The sequence below is a fragment of the Thamnophis sirtalis genome, unplaced genomic scaffold, assembly GCF_051295495.1.
Source record: "Thamnophis sirtalis isolate CommonGarterSnake01/CBP01778 unplaced genomic scaffold, rThaSir2_p1.2 scaffold_18, whole genome shotgun sequence".
Taxonomy (NCBI): Eukaryota; Metazoa; Chordata; class Lepidosauria; order Squamata; family Natricidae; genus Thamnophis; species Thamnophis sirtalis.
The window spans coordinates 157,679-173,080 of NW_028261398.1; the positions used below are offsets into that span (position 1 = coordinate 157,679).

At 45.6% G+C, this 15,402-nt stretch overlaps 2 protein-coding genes across 2 annotated transcripts in view; one reads left to right on the plus strand and one right to left on the minus strand.

Annotated features, from left to right (window-relative positions):
* The window catches only part of LOC148042286 (SLAM family member 6-like), a 979,974-nt gene that overhangs the window by 69,107 nt on the left and 895,465 nt on the right, over nucleotides 1-15,402 (minus strand). The gene's annotated exons all lie outside the window — the stretch shown is intronic.
* On the plus strand, nucleotides 9,378-15,255 carry LOC148042287 (T-lymphocyte surface antigen Ly-9-like). The gene is made up of 5 exons (XM_087702996.1): nucleotides 9,378-9,447; nucleotides 10,856-11,184; nucleotides 12,498-12,741; nucleotides 13,893-14,017; nucleotides 15,169-15,255. The coding sequence occupies exons 1-5, from the start codon at nucleotides 9,378-9,380 to the stop codon at nucleotides 15,253-15,255; spliced, it is 855 nt and encodes a 284-aa protein (XP_087559122.1).

The following is a 15,402-nucleotide window of genomic DNA, read 5'->3' on the forward strand; positions in this document are numbered from 1 at the left end:
TCTCTGTTTCCAATCCCAACAGGAGTGCAGGTCACTCTCAGCTGAGAGTTCAGCCAACGTCCTGAACAGAAAATAGAGAGACACCATTTGTGAAAGACCACAAAATCACCAGGAGGCCAAAGAAGAAGGAGAAGCAGTAACTGGAGGGGTTCAATGGAAGTTTTGCTTAGATTAAAGCAGGGAAAATACATGTGACACATTTCTGTCACAAATAATCCCATAACAATTTTCCCTCTCATGTATGACATTCATTGTGAAGGGGGAGGACCACTAGGGTAAAGGAGGACAGGTACCCCTCATTCTCTGCCTCAACAAATCCCTCTTTATATCAATCCATGGATTGATGGCCCTCCAGGCTCACCTCCTCAAAATCCCCTCAACTCTTTCCCAGAGAGTTTGTGCCTCCATCCACAGAGATGATCCTGAATTGCCTCTCTGGAGATTCCAGCCTCAAAGCAAACTCAGCTCTCTCTTCCCACCACCCCATCCAGCAGCCTTTTTGGCCTGGCCAAATCCAGCCTCCCTGGAGGGAGAAGCCTGGAGAGATCTGGGCTGGATCCCCACAGGTTGCCTTCCATGGGGGAAGAATGCAGAACACAACTTGAACTCCACTTCTAATCCATCAGCTCCAGGCATGGGAGATGGTGGGCAGGGTGAAATAGGGAGGAAAACGGTGATATTGGTGTGAGTGTGCAAATATAACCAAGGCTAGGTCAGACTATGTTTATTTGATTAATAGGTTTGCATTTAAATATCGATATCTGTTTTAAAAAAGAATACACAAACTTTACTCTCGGACAATGGCTCAAAAGAAAGGAGCAGCTGATGTGAAGCTCTGGGCTCCATCGAGAAAATGCATCTCTTCAGAAACTGGACAACTGGACAATCCCCCCCCAGCAGAAAAGCCTCCCACCTCTTCACATCACCAGGGCAGAGGAGAGAGACTAGGAATTTGCTGCCATGGCTGGGATACTTACTAAATATTTTCAGGTCAAAGGTCTTATATCCCGGCTTGTTTCCTTGAACAATTTTTCCAGTGTAAATGCCAGCATCCTCTTCCTTTAGATTGTCGAGTATTAATTGTGTGCAATCCTTGGAGACACTCAATCTGTTCAGCAAAGCTGGTGGGTGAACCTGGATGTTACATGGATCTGAAAGTCTCATCCAGGCAAATTGGTCAGTGCCATTTTTCGTCCAGAAAATTTGTTCAGGTGTTTTAAATTCGAAAGGATGTCTCCAAATGGGGGGCACTTCAAAAGAGACAGACTCCCCTAGAAAACCTGTTATGTCTTCTTGTTCAGAAGCTCCTGCAAGGCCGGAGAAAACAGAGGAAGCCTTCAACAGACCCCAGAGAGAAGACCACCCAACCAAACAGAGAAAATCAATGCTAACAAATACATGTAGGAAATAAATCACAGTAGTAATGGGGAAGTAATTACCCTGACATCAACTGGGAGGCAAATTCTTCATGAAGTGGGAGATCAAACAGGTTCCTGATGAGCCTAGATAAGCGATGGAGAACCTTTTTTGGCTCGGGGAGGGGGACGGGGACGACGCAGGGGCGTCGTGCGTGGGTGTGCCGCATTCATAATGCAATGTGCGACGCACACACCCCTTCAGTGAGAGATAGGAAAGGAGCAAAACTCTTAATTGTCAAGGCAAAGAAATTGTCAGCCTCTGCTTTGCTGCTGCTTTGGCTGCCATTGTAACGGGGAGGGGGGGCATGGTATTTGGGAGGGGAATCATGATGTGCTGGAGGAAGATTCTATACGCTGACCTGACCATCTTACTGCGCATGTGGAGGAAGGGAGTTTCCCGCCAAGGTTAACTGTCCGGCATTCCATCCTGGTGATGCCTTTTGAAGTTATCTCCCACCTGACAGATGGGTGCATTATAATTGGACTATGGACTGGGGTGCCAAGGGGAGGGGATTGAACTATACATGATATTCTTCGCTTTCGTGCCTAATTAACCAGATTCAGCTTAGCTTTGCTACTGTTCGTTTATAATTAGTAAAATTACACTTGATTTCAAACAAATGGAGTTGAGTGGTTTCTTTCCTGATTATTAAATGAAATCGTATCTGACAGAAATGAAGACAAAAGAAAACGTTTTATCAGCATTCATATTCCTCACTCTCCTGTCCATTCCATCCACACCTGGGTCCTATCTCCACATGGGACCCTTCCTCTCATCCCCAGGGCCTCATCTGGACATACATTCCATCCTCTGATCCTTCAACTACAATGAAGGACTCGCTGCTGGAGGACTCTGGTATGAATAGGTCATATTGGGGTGAAGCCATGTTGACTGCTAATTGTTTAATCAACAGGCTGTGGAGCTCCTCCATTAATGATGCTCCATACGCAGTGTTAGATGGGAGAAAGCCATCTCTGGCACATGTGAAGGTGCTTGGAACTCATGTGTGGATTCATATTCCAGAGGCCATTAGGAGAAAAGGACAACCAAAGGCCAGGAAGCTCAGGTTTATGGGCTATGAGCCAGGTTCAAAGAGCTATCGCTTTAACGATGGAAGCAAAAGAATTGTCATTTCAAGGTCTGCAAGATTTGCAGAGCAAACTGGAACAGAACTGATGCGCATTTTTGGAATGATTCACTTAGTGATGGTGATACAATTAGTGATGGCAACTCACTTAGTGAAGGTGTCAGCATTCAGGGAGGAGAAGCTGAAGAAGATATGAAGCAAGGGAAGGCAGGATCAGTCAATGCCATGCAGCTCAGAGTGATGGAACGAGGGGATGCCACCTGACAGGTATTCTGCTAGTGAAGTCAAGGTGTGTCATGTATGGTATGAGCCAAGGAACTTTCAGGAAGTTTTGCCATTTCCTAAAATGCCAAGTAAAGTGGGAGGAAGCCACGGACAAGGAAATGAAATCCATGGGTGAACATAACATGTTCACTTCTGTACCTTTGACACAGGGTGGCAAAGCTGCAAGGAGGTGGCACATGGTTTTGACAGCTGGAAAATGTGCACCATGGTGAGGTATTTGCGCCAACAGTACAGAGTGAAAGCAGAAGGCTGGAACTAGTGTTGGCAGGGGCACATGGCCAGAAAATTTGGCATTTTGACGTAGCTTTGACATAATTCTAAACTAGAAATAGTAAGAGAAACCCATCTTACCAGCTCCTAAGAGAACGACTGATAACCATAATCCAAACAGAATCTTGTGGGACATATCAGCAGCTGGCATTTCAACAAAACGAAGCAAAGTCTAATTTCTGCAAAATATAAAGAGTCTGGTTGATTTGCATAATATTTTAATGAGTCTCTAATGTTTCTCAAAATTCTACAGCCTCTCTTTCTTGCAGGCTTTCCGTGTGGTGGAGTTGAAGGCTGCCTCTTCAGTGGAAGAGAGAATGTGACTGCAAAATTTTGCAAAACAAGTCTTGCAACGTTTTATATATTCAATTTATATGGATACCCATGAAACTGGAAAACGGAAGACTAGGAGGCAGGTAGAGGGAAGTACATTTCAGCTGATTGACAGCAGCGGAGGCAAAGACAGATCCTGGGCCTTTAAAGTCCACGGTTGCCTCTCTATTGGTCGAGGCATACTTCCAGATGATCGAGGCAAAGTTTTCCTTGTCAATCACAAATTATTGATCAGCCAACTGTGATTCATATTGAAAACAAATCCCTGGCAAACAAATAATTGTGTTATCTGCCATCGAGGTACTATAATTCCTTGCAGCTGGCTCTCTGTTTTGTCTCCTCTGTCCAGAGAGGCTGCACAGCTGCATTGCCGAATCCAGACCTGTTGTCTCGTTGCATTTCTTCCGTATGCCGGATGAAGAAGGAGCGCCTTCTACAGAAAGGAGGCACCTTCTGCGCAAAGGTGGTTCCCTTCTTTGTATGGACACACAAAGAGGAAGAGGTAAAGCCTGTGGAAACATCTGACACCAGTTCTGAGTGACCACCATGGGTTTGTAGACAGACTCAAACAAATCTGGATTGTGGAGAGACTGATCTATACATCGACTTCCGCGCTGGCTGTATTAAACACCAAACCAATGCCTCACGTCCATACAATAACAACAACCCAACAACCAACAATCAACAACCCCAACACCCCAACATCCAAGACTAGGCATGCAGGCCCCCCAAGACCATCCAGGTTCACTGCTGGAGACCTTAAATGCAACCTCTTCAACTCAAGAAAACTCGCATATAAAATGCCGGAATTTCTTCTCCTAAATACAACTCAATTTCACCTTGTAGTTGTCTGCAAAACGTGGTTAAACAAATCCTTTCCAGACTCCATTACCGCTCCAAGTGACTACCATGCCCACCGATCTGACTGTGAAATCTGAAGAGGAGGAGGTGTTGTTGTCTTCTACAAAAAGTCCCTAGATCTGAAAAATATTCAAGTCTCTTCCTGAGACCATTATCTGTGATCTGCCACTAGATACCACAATTCACTTCCTTTTCTGTTACAGAGCTCCTGATTAGGACCTTCATCATGCGAGAAGATGAGCTACATGACTAACGTGGGGAGCCCCATGCCCATATCCCATGATCTTCCTTGGTGATCCCAATTTGCCTCTTATTCATTGGACCCTCAATCAGTGCACAACTGAAACAACACATACGACCCTGTATAATGCCGTCACTACTTGAGGACTCGTTCAATTGGTAACTATTAGCACTAGATTCAACAACTGCCACGATCGAATCTTCTGCAACAGTTTAAACGCAATTTATAGCCTTCATATCAAAGAGCCTTTTTCCAACAGTGACCACAGCATGATGGACTTTTGTCTCAATTTGCATCCATACAAAGAATCTCATAATACTGTTGCAGAAAATGACAGGCTTTAGACTTCTCAGGACCCAGGAAAGGTTTACTTGGCATCCAGGTTCAGAAAGCTAGAGAAATGGCTAGCATTGCAAGTTCTGAACCACCTTCGTTATCGAAGCACATGTTCTTATACATTCTCAAAGGCAGCGTAACATGGAAACACCCTTACTCATTTCTTAGTGGTTACCTTGAGGAGAAAGCCTCATAAAGGGGACGGGGTCTTACTTCTCCTTTTGTCTTCCCTGGGCACCAGTTGCGTGTACCCTTAGTTCTACTGGGATGGCCTTGGGGCCCACATGAGGACTTACCAGGGGGTCAAAACCCTTGGAGTCGGTTTTGCTTTCCCCTGAAGTGGCTGGAGTTCCCATCTCCTCAGCTTTTTTCCCTCCAGCCGAAAATGGTTTTGGGCCAGGCTTAGAGTAACAATCGGCCGATGCCCCTCCTTCCCACATCTGAAACATGCCGTCAATCTGGGCTTGATTGATGACCCCCCCCTTTTGCTGCTCTAGGGATGTCTCTCAAAGCAGGAGGTGGGTTTTTACTCCAACTGCTGCCCCCACTGTATCGATTTCTGACTAGGTCAATTTCCACATCAGCAGCCAGCACATACTAGTGTAGCAGGTCTCGGTGTGTGTGTGTATGTGTGTGTGTGCTGTTCACACAGCTCTGGTACACATCGTCATTAAGGCCATCTCTGTAGCTGTCCCCTCATCATCCTGGCTGCTCTTCTCTGCACTCTTTCTAGAGTCTCAACCTCTATTTTATGGTGTGGGGACCAAAACTGGATGCAGGACTCCAGGTGTGGCCTTACTAAGGCTTTATAGGGTGATATTAGGACCTCCCTTGATCTTCTATTAATGCAGTTTAGAATTGTGTTGGCTTTTTTGGCTGCTGGCTCCTATTTGGCTGGTTTTCCATTAAGACTCCAAGATCCCTCTCCCAGTCACTGCTATTAAGCCTGCAAATTGAGACAAAAGTCCATCATGCTGTGGTCACTGTTGGAAAAAGGCTCTTTGATATGAAGGCTATAAATTGCCAATGAATAAGAGGCAAATTGAGATCACCAAGGAAGATCATGGGATATGGGCATGAGGCTGCCCACATTAGCCATGTAGCTTCTTGCATGATGAAGGTCGTAATCAGGGGCTCTGTAACATAAAAGGAAGTGAATTGTGGTATCTAGTGGCAGATCACAGATAATGGTCTCAGGAAGAGACTTGAATATTTTTCAGATCTAGGGACTTTTTGTAGAAGACAGCAACACCTCCTCCTCTTCGGATTTCACGGTCAGATCGGTGGGCATGGTAGTCGCTTGGAGTGGCAATGGAGTCTGGAAAGGATTTGTTTAACCACGTTTTGCAGACAAATGCAAGGTCAAATTGAGTCGTATTTAGGAGAAGAAATTCCGGCATTTTATATGTGAGTCTTCTTGAGTTGAAGAGGTTGCATTTAAGGTCTCCAGCGGTGAACCTGGATGGTCTTGGGGGGCCTGCATGCCTAGTCTTGGATGTTGGGGTGTTGGGGTTGTTGATTGTTGGGTTGTTGTGGTTGTAGGGACGTGAGCCGTTGGTTTGGTGTTTAATACAGTTGGTGCGGTAGTTGGCCGGCTAAGCCGCGAGGGAGCGAGCGGCAATGAGCAGGAAGGGAAATGGGTTCCGACCAGTATCGCTGCCTCCTCCGTCCGAGAGCCCCAGCAGTGGGAAAACCAAGGCCCCTTTGCCAGCCTCTCAGCTGAGTGGACCCATCCAGCCTTGCCCCCTCGTTACTCACTCACTCACTCTCTCTCTCTCTCTCTCTCTCCCTCTCCCTCCCTCCCTCCCTCCCTCCCTCCTACGGGAGGTGAGCGCTGCTGGGGAGAAAAGAGGCGGAGAGGGAGAAGGCATCCAATGTTCCCTCTAATTTCTTTTCAGTGTGAGTGGGAAAGTATAGTGTTTGAGCGGCACATTTTCATGCCTGAGCACCTAAGAGAGCCACAGTTTGAACTGCTGCCATGTCTGCTGGACATTTGCGCAACCTTCCAAGCGTCAAGCGCCGATTGCGAGCGAGGTTTCAGCCTGATGAATGCCAGGCATGAAAATGTGCCACTCAAACACTATACTTTTCCGCTCACACTGGGGGAAAAAAGCCTCTCTGCTCAGGTTTTACATTGTTAGACTGGCTAGAGAGAGACATGGCACCACCAGCCTGGTCCTGGCATTTTGTGGGCAACCCGTCCTCTCACATTCTTTGGAATGCAACCCATCCCATTTGAATTAGATTTTGCCAATTATACTATTAAAAGATAATCCTATTATTCTAAAATATGACTAACTCGATATTAAAAACTGTAAATATTTAATGCTGATAAATAATAGCAGTAATTGTTATTTAATATGACTAAAATCAGTATTGATATATCAATATAATATCAATCAAAATTGACAATAAACACTAAATACAAATATATAATGTGGAATATAAATGTAATAAATATAATATATAAATGCAATATAAATGTAATAAAATAATTTATCATGAAACTCTCCCTCTTTAAAGTAGTAAGGTTAATTAAATAGTCTAGCAAGTTTGGACTATGTGTTGTGTTATGTTACTTAAGAATATACATACCTCAGAATCAGATACAACATCTACATCATTTCCAACTGAGTCGATAAAATCATATGCCATGCCAAAACTATTTTAAATAAAGATATGAAATTAATCAAGTATTGCATTTATTTTTCAAAATGAAAAATTATTTCATAGTTTATAAGAAACTATTTTTTATTTTTTCAGATTTGTACCCCAACTTTTCATCTCCAAGGCATTCAAAGCAGCTAATAGATTTTTTTAAAAAATGGAAATCTACTTAAAAACTGGTATGAACATCCCCATAATCTAATTCAAAAAGCTTGGCTAAAAAGGGAATTATCCTTTTCTAAAACCAAAAAAGAAAGAAGAACTGCCGCAGGATTGTATTCCGTAGTATTTAATCAATGCATAGCTTTCAAATGTAATCCAAATTATATATCTAAACAACATTATAAATCATTTAAATATCAGAAGATCCCAGCATTGTTTTTTCTGATCTCTTGGCAGAAAGGAGGTGTACTGGCATGTTATGGAATTTAAAATGATGAAGTCCATGGCACAAATTGCACAGTAGGAAATCCAGGCCAGAATGCATTTAACTCGCCAGGGACCAGAATTTAGCAGGCCCAGGGGAAAAAAAGTAGGTAAGGCCACTTTATAGCTAAATTTGATACCATTAAAAATTAAATAGGATTAAAAGAGGAAAAGGTAATTCAAACATGGTTTCAGTATGGACAGTTACAGGCCAGATGTGAAAAAGATCAAAAAATTGGTTTTACGCAAAATGAGGATAATTTACTAAAACAAATTAGGGATCAAAGTCAAATGCATATAAAAAGGTTATACAATGTATTAATAGAAATGGATTCGGAAACAGAATTAGTCAAAGATTGTATGATAAAGTGGGCACAAAATTTTGAAGAACCAATAATGTTGGATACATGGGAAAATATATGGGTAAGAAATGTAAAATTCACACAAGCCCAGAATTTGAGGGAGAACTTCTATAAGATGTTTTATAGATGGCATTTAGATCCTAAAAAACTGGCATGTACGTATCCGAATTTACAACCTAAATGCTGGAGATGTGATTGTGTTGATGCTACATATTACCATATATGGTGGACTTGTAAAAAGGTTAAAGCATTTTGGATAAAAATATGGTGGATTATGCAAAATGTTCTTTAAAAAAGGATAAAGTTTACTCCTCGGTTATTTTTGTTTGGTATAACTACTGATTGTACTGTTATAGAGATTAATTTGATTTTGTACTTAATAACGGCAGCAAGACTGTTGGTGGCGCAATACTGGAAGAAGGAAGACTTGCCTACTATAAAAGAATGGACATTAAAAGTAACAAACTTAGCAGAGATGGCTAAAATATCAGCATATCTCAAGGACCATTCAAATGAGAAATATAAACTGGAGTGGAGAAGATGGATTGACTATATTCAAAATAAATACGGGACTAAGGAATTCCAGATAGTGAGGAACGATATAATCTGTTTAGAGTTAGCCTAACAAAAGAGGAGTTAAAGCTCAAATGAAAGATGATACTAACTTTTTAAAAGTTTATTTTAGAATATCTTTGTTAAAGATTTATACCCTGTATCTGTTCTGGGAAGTCAGGGGGGGGGAAGGTTGGGGGGGTTGGGCTCGGGTGGGGGAGGGGAGGTAAATATTTGTAAAAGTCTTTTTTTCAAAAATTTTCAATTAAAAAAAAAGGATTAAAATCTGTGGTTTATAATTTTCCCAGTTGTGCCATCCTGTCCGCCCCACTCCTTTTGCCGGCGTTAGTCCGCTGCACCAAGGGGGCGCGTAAGAGGGAGGGGAAACAGGAGGAGATACGCGCGCAGCTAAGCACGTGGCAAACCCCTGTATTGGAGAAAGAGAGACTGTAGCTCTTTGAGTACCATAAACGATGCAAATTAAGCTGACTATTTATATTTTGCAGAAATTAGACTTCACTTGACTTCACTTCTTGGAATGCGAGTCATTGACCTGTCATTCAAAAGCATGCTCAGCTTGTGGTTCCCGATCCTTCTCTTAGGGGTCGGTAAGTGGTGTTTTACGATTTCAGCAACAGTGGTCAACGTCTTGAATGCTCTACCTGACTCCGTTGTCACATCCTCAAACCCCCACAGCCCCATCCTTAAATTCTCCACCGTGGACCTCACCCCCTTCCTAACAGGTCCCCATTTATTTGTACTCATTTCCTTCTCCATGTCTATGTTTATACTTATACCTGTTATCTTGTACTTGCTCAACAAACTAACTAAACAAATAAAAATGAAATAATTGACTGCTACGCAGCTCTCATGAGAACTGGGACCAATGAATTTGGGCAAAGAATTGGAAGGGCAACTGAATCCTGTGGAAGTTGAAGCAGACGCACGTACTCAGGAAGTAGATGTGAATAAACCCTTTATTGTAAATCATGAAAAACCTTGAAGAGCTCACAGCCTTGGTAACTACATGTCAAAGAACCCTGACCTTTCCCACAGTTTACCGGAAATGAACTCTCAAGCCATTTGACTTATTCACATGCAGTTGCCAGCCCTTGAGTTCAGTAACGGGGAAGAATTTGCTGGAGACTTTGTAGTTTGAGGAGAAGCACAGATTTCAACAGTTGGAAGGACCTTGGAGAAGATCTAGTCCAGTGCAGAGATCTACTGCTACAAAATCCCCAACTAAAGACCTGCTATCCAATTAAAGATCAGCAGAGGACTCATTCCACTCAAACATTTTCCCTGATGTCCAAATTCCTCCTTGTTTCTGGTCATGTCATGTCCCCACTATGTCTGCTATCTTGGAGCCATTTTATCTTTTCCCAGAAAAGGCTTTCCTGGTGTGATGGGAAGAAGAAGACGGGAAAGGAGAGAAGTGGAGAAAAGGGAAAACGTTTTGGTGCAAAAAAATGGGGGAGAATTACTGAGGAGAAAAGAGAGAGAGGAAGAAGGGCTTACCAGCACATCTGCCCACCACCTGACCACCTGACTCCTCAGTTGAGAGGGGACAGCACAAAGGGGGAGGTTGAGGAAAAATGGGAGAGGGGGAGAGAGGAAGGATAGTGAGTCAGGAGACAGTAGAGGCCAGCTGACCCAGGTGAGTGGTCAAGCCAGTAACCAGAGGGGGTGCCAGATGTACCAGTAGACAACGAGGCAAGATGACCCATGCAAGTGGGTGAGCCAGTGACAAGAGGGGCACCAGTGGACAGTGGAGATGGCCTGAGCTGGGCAAGTGGAAGTGGGCAGGAGATCAGATGTCCAGAGCAACGGACATTGAGACACCTGGCAACTGACTGAGCCTGGGTTCCTGTAGAAAGGGGATAGAGGAATCTGGACTCAAGTGGCCCTTGAGGGGGTGGCACCCCATTGGGATCTGAGGGAAAGAAATTGGATGCTGGGAAGATCCCTTGGGACCCCACTTTGAAGGATTCTTCTCTCTTCTCTCTGGCCTTGCAGGAGCTTCTGAAACCAAAGAAGTGAACGGCATTCTGGGGGAATCTGTCACTTTCCAGTTGACGGACCCTCTACCATATCCAAAGATTTACTGGAGTAAAATTGTCGGCGACAACTCCACAAATATCACTGTGGTGACCTTTCAGGAACCATGTCGCCTCCAGGACTCCCACGCAGCCTATGAAGAGCGATTGAGCCTCTCTGAGGACTGCCGAGAACTACATCTCAGCCCCCTAGAGAAAGGCGATGCTGGCAGATACACGGCAGACATTGTTCGACAAAACACAAGGGCAAAGGAGTCCTTTGACCTGCAGGTGTTTAGTAAGTATCCCGTCCGTGGCATGAAATTCCTGGCCTCCCTCCTTTGCCCAGGCTGATGTGGAGAGGTGGGAGGGGTGGTTCTTTTGAGGGAGGGTCTTTAAGTGCCCGGTTTTTGCAGAGAAGCAGCATCTGGATGGAGATCAGAGCTTCTCACCTGCTGCTCCCTCCTTTTGGACTCCAGAACACTGTCCATCAGATGCTTGGGCAGAGTTTGGTTCACTTTAACAATGCAAAGTAGTTCAAAAATGTTCTGATCAGGTCTAGCCTGGCTCACATTTGAACCCCTGCCCAAACACTCGTCACTTTTCTCTCCGTTCCACCAGCAGCTTTGGCACAGATTCGGATTTGCGTTTGTTGGGTTAGAAGTGGAGTTCAAACTCTGTCCTGCAAACTTTTCCTCCCTGGATAATTTTTCCTCCCTGAGCCTGGAAAGGCCCAGCTCCCTCCAGGCTCCCCTCTCCATGGACACAGGCTGGACTGGGCCAGGCCAGGTTCCTCATGGGCTGTTAGGAAGGAAGACAGGCAGCTTTGCTTTGAGGCTGGAATCTCCCGAGAGGCAGTTCTGCATCTTCCCCCGGGACCTGGTGGGAGTGGCTAGACACACAAACTGATTGAGGAAGAGTTAAGGGGGCCTTGAAGGGTCAGTCTGGAGATTCATCATGTTGCCCTGAATTTATAGCTTTGGTCTAACAGAATAAAAGAGTTGGAAGGGATCTTGGAGGTCTTCTAGTCCAACCCCTGCTCAAGCAGGAGATCGTTCCAGACAAGTGGCTGTCCAGTCTCTTCTTGAAAGCCTCCAGTGATGGAGAATCCACAACATATGGAGCCAAGCTTGATTCATTGTTCTAACTGGCAGAAAAATTATTTTTATTCCCAGGTTGGATCTCTCTTTGATATTTCTTGTCTTGCCTTCTTGTGCTTTGGAGAATAGGTGGACCCCGTCTTCTCTGTGGCAGCCCCTCAAATATTGGAATAACATATTTGTCTTCTTTTCACCGGATTACACTTGTCCAATTCTTGCAACGGTTCTTTGCATGTTTTAGCCTGTTTTGAAGAGGGCTTGGAGAAAGGCAGGGGAGGAGAGGCTACCATGGTGGGCCTCTCCCTTCTCAACGAGTGTCCTAAAAGAGAGGCAGGGTTGTTGTGCAATTGTTCTTTGTAACAGAATTGGGCAACATGCGTTTCCCTGCTCCAATCTGAGCAAAACCATTCATTGGCCCATGTTGATGCATGGGTTGCTGTTGTCCTCCTTCCTTGGCCTTCCTGTGGTTGTCTGGTCTTTCACAAGTGGTGTTTCTGTATCTCCTGCTCAGGACGTTTGCAGGACTGCCAGCTGAAGGTGACATGCATTCCTGGGAACGGAGCTTGGCGGCTGAATTGCTCTCAAGAGACCTGGGAAGATGGAGTGGAATTCAGCTGGATCTCAGGTGTCAAGGACACGGCCGCCACCCTCGGGAGTTCTGTGATGGAGTTCATTTTCCAAGACCTTAATCTACCACTCATGTGCCAGGCAGAAAATAAGGCTAGTGAAGCATCCAGGAGAGTCACCTTAAAGGAAGTTTGTGGTGGTAAGTTTTTCTCTGGATGAAAGAGACGAGACAAAAGGAGCCTCGTTGCAACCCCCTCTCCTCCCATGACAGAAGCCTAGTGCATTGGTCCACAAGACGACCACTGAGTGGGACTGTTTCTTTTGCTCCATGTAGGAGTTGGGACTCATGGTCCAAACTGGTCTTTCATGTCCACAGCAGGAGCTTCTCTTGTCAGACCTCCTGAATCTGCACATTATCCTTTTGCCTTCCTCCCAGAGATTCTTACATTTCCTCTTCCTTTATCTCTTTAATTTCTGTCTATGTCCCAAACTGGAGGGTTCTTCAGCCCAACTTTCCCTTTTTCTCCTTCCCTGGGTTGATTATTGTGTTTCCTTGTTTTTTTTTAAATTTATTTATTTATTTATTTATAGGCCGCCCTTTTCCCTGAGGGGACTCAGGGCGGCTTACAATTTATAGGGAAGGGGATACAAGACAATAAAACAATAAACATAAAAACAGTGCAAGTAAGAATAAAACACAACATTCATCATTCGGGTGGGGGCAGATTACGATCTTTATCCCCAGGCCTGATGGGATAGCCAGGTCTTGAGGGCTGTGCGGAAGGTCTGGACGGTGGTGGAGGTACGAATCTCCACGGGGAGATCGTTCCAGAGGGTCGGAGCTACTACTGAAAAGGCTCTCCTCCGCGTAGTTGCCAGTCGACACTGACTGGCAGATGGAACTTGGAGGAGGTCTAATCTGTGCGATCGAATAGGTCGCAAGGAGGTAATTGGCAGGAGGTGGTCTCTCAAGTGTGGATCTCTCCTTGGATCTCTCCTTGGATTCACCTATTGGGCTATTTGTCTTCTGATCCCTTTCACTTTCGCACACTCCCCCTCTCAAAGGGCCATTCCCCATTCAGATTCTGCCCTGAGCTCCATTCTGTACATCCCTCCCTCCCTCCCTAGTATCAGCTTTGCGATCTTCAATGAGACAATAGGAAAAGGGTTTGAGGCACTCCTTGGGGGGGGGAGGCATTTTCTCTCAGGCCTCCCACCTGGAGGCCCCACGGAAGCTGAAGCTGGTCCCAAAAGGCGTCCGAGCCTCACCATGTCCTCACCACCAAGGCAACCCTTTTGCAGTAAGCTGAGAGCGGATTTCCCTTCCCCATTGTCAATTTTACCTCCCAGCTAGTGAGGCTCACATCATTCTGCTTCAGTCTTGTCACTGCTGTCGCCAACCTGTTCTTCGAGCCGGCTATGTGCTGGAGTGGAGGGACTTCTCTGGGCAGGTCCCTCTGGCACAGCAGGCAACGGTGTGTGTGTGTGTGTGAGTGAGTGTGTGTGTGCAGCTGGTGGGAACAACAGGACATCACAGTGATGGTCACAGGCTGAAGCTCTTTTTTGGTGCATTTGAGAAGTGGAGGCCATAGTTTTCGGTGCAAGAAGCCTCCAGCAAGCCACCGCTGTCGGCTTCGTTGCAGCTGGCAAAGAGGCGGTGGCTGAGAGGCTTCTCACACCGAAAAAGCTCAGCCCTGGCTTGCCTTCCCTGGCAGCCTTCGGGGGAGGAAGGTAAGGTCTCAGCATGGGACAAAGAAAGAGATGGTCATGGGGGAGGAAGTGAGGGGATTAAGGGCTCTGAAGGATGGAAAACGGGGTGACATGTGGCAAAGGGAGAACAGGCGGCATGCAGGAGCAGGCCCCGGGAAGGGGCATTCCCTGACCTGGGTGAGGGGAGCGGTGAGTTGGCAGAGGCTGGGGCCTTGAGGAATGGTGTGTCCCTGGGCCCTGACCCAAAGCAAAGGGTAAGCGGGCAGCATGCTTACCTTTGGTGATCTGAGCAGGGCGGGCGAGGCATGGAGGCGACTGGCAAGGTGATTAGCTGAGCTGCATGGTGAAGGCAACATGTATAGCATGGGAGTGGGTGGGGCAAGTGTCCAGTGGGCAGGGGGGAGTGTTGAGCGGCAGACGCGGCCGTGGACGGGGCCAGGCATAGGTGGCATTTACTGGGTCAGTGAAGCAGTTAAAATTGCCCCTACTAGTTCACCCAAGCCGGTGCAAATTGACTGAATACCACCTCTGCTTGGTATGTGGTGACCAGGAACCTTGAGAAGCTGCCTGTGCAGGAGATTCTTGGGCTCTTCAACTCACCCTAACCTTTTCTATCAGGATCAGGACTTCTTTCAATATGGCTTCCTCTGGGCTTCACTCAGCGGGGGGGCATATTTCCTCTGTCCAACACCCCTTTCCCATCTGAGCCTGATAGCTTTCTTGATGAAGTCTGGCTCCTCTCACCGTTCTGCCTCATCTCAAGCATGCTGCGGTCTAGTGGGAGAGTCGGCCATAGCTCCACTATCCTCCAGCTTACTTCCTATGGTTGGATATTGGATGCTTACTCCCCAGCCTCCAAGTTGACTATTAAAGCAGGTCTTGCCTAATATCAGTGCTACTTCTGTCCATTTCCTAGAAAAGAAAACTCCTTGGCTCCATAGAAACAGAGAAATGTACTTTTACTAGGAATGAACGAAAGCAACAAGTTGCAGGCAAGATCTGAGGCAATGTGTGCAAAACAACAAATTGAAGCAAACTATAGAGCCCCTCTTTTGTAGTTAGGCAATCTTCTTGTGGCTAGGGAGAAATGACCTTGGAGAGCAAAGCCTCCAAGGTCATTGCAAATTATAACAAAAATATCTCCACTGAC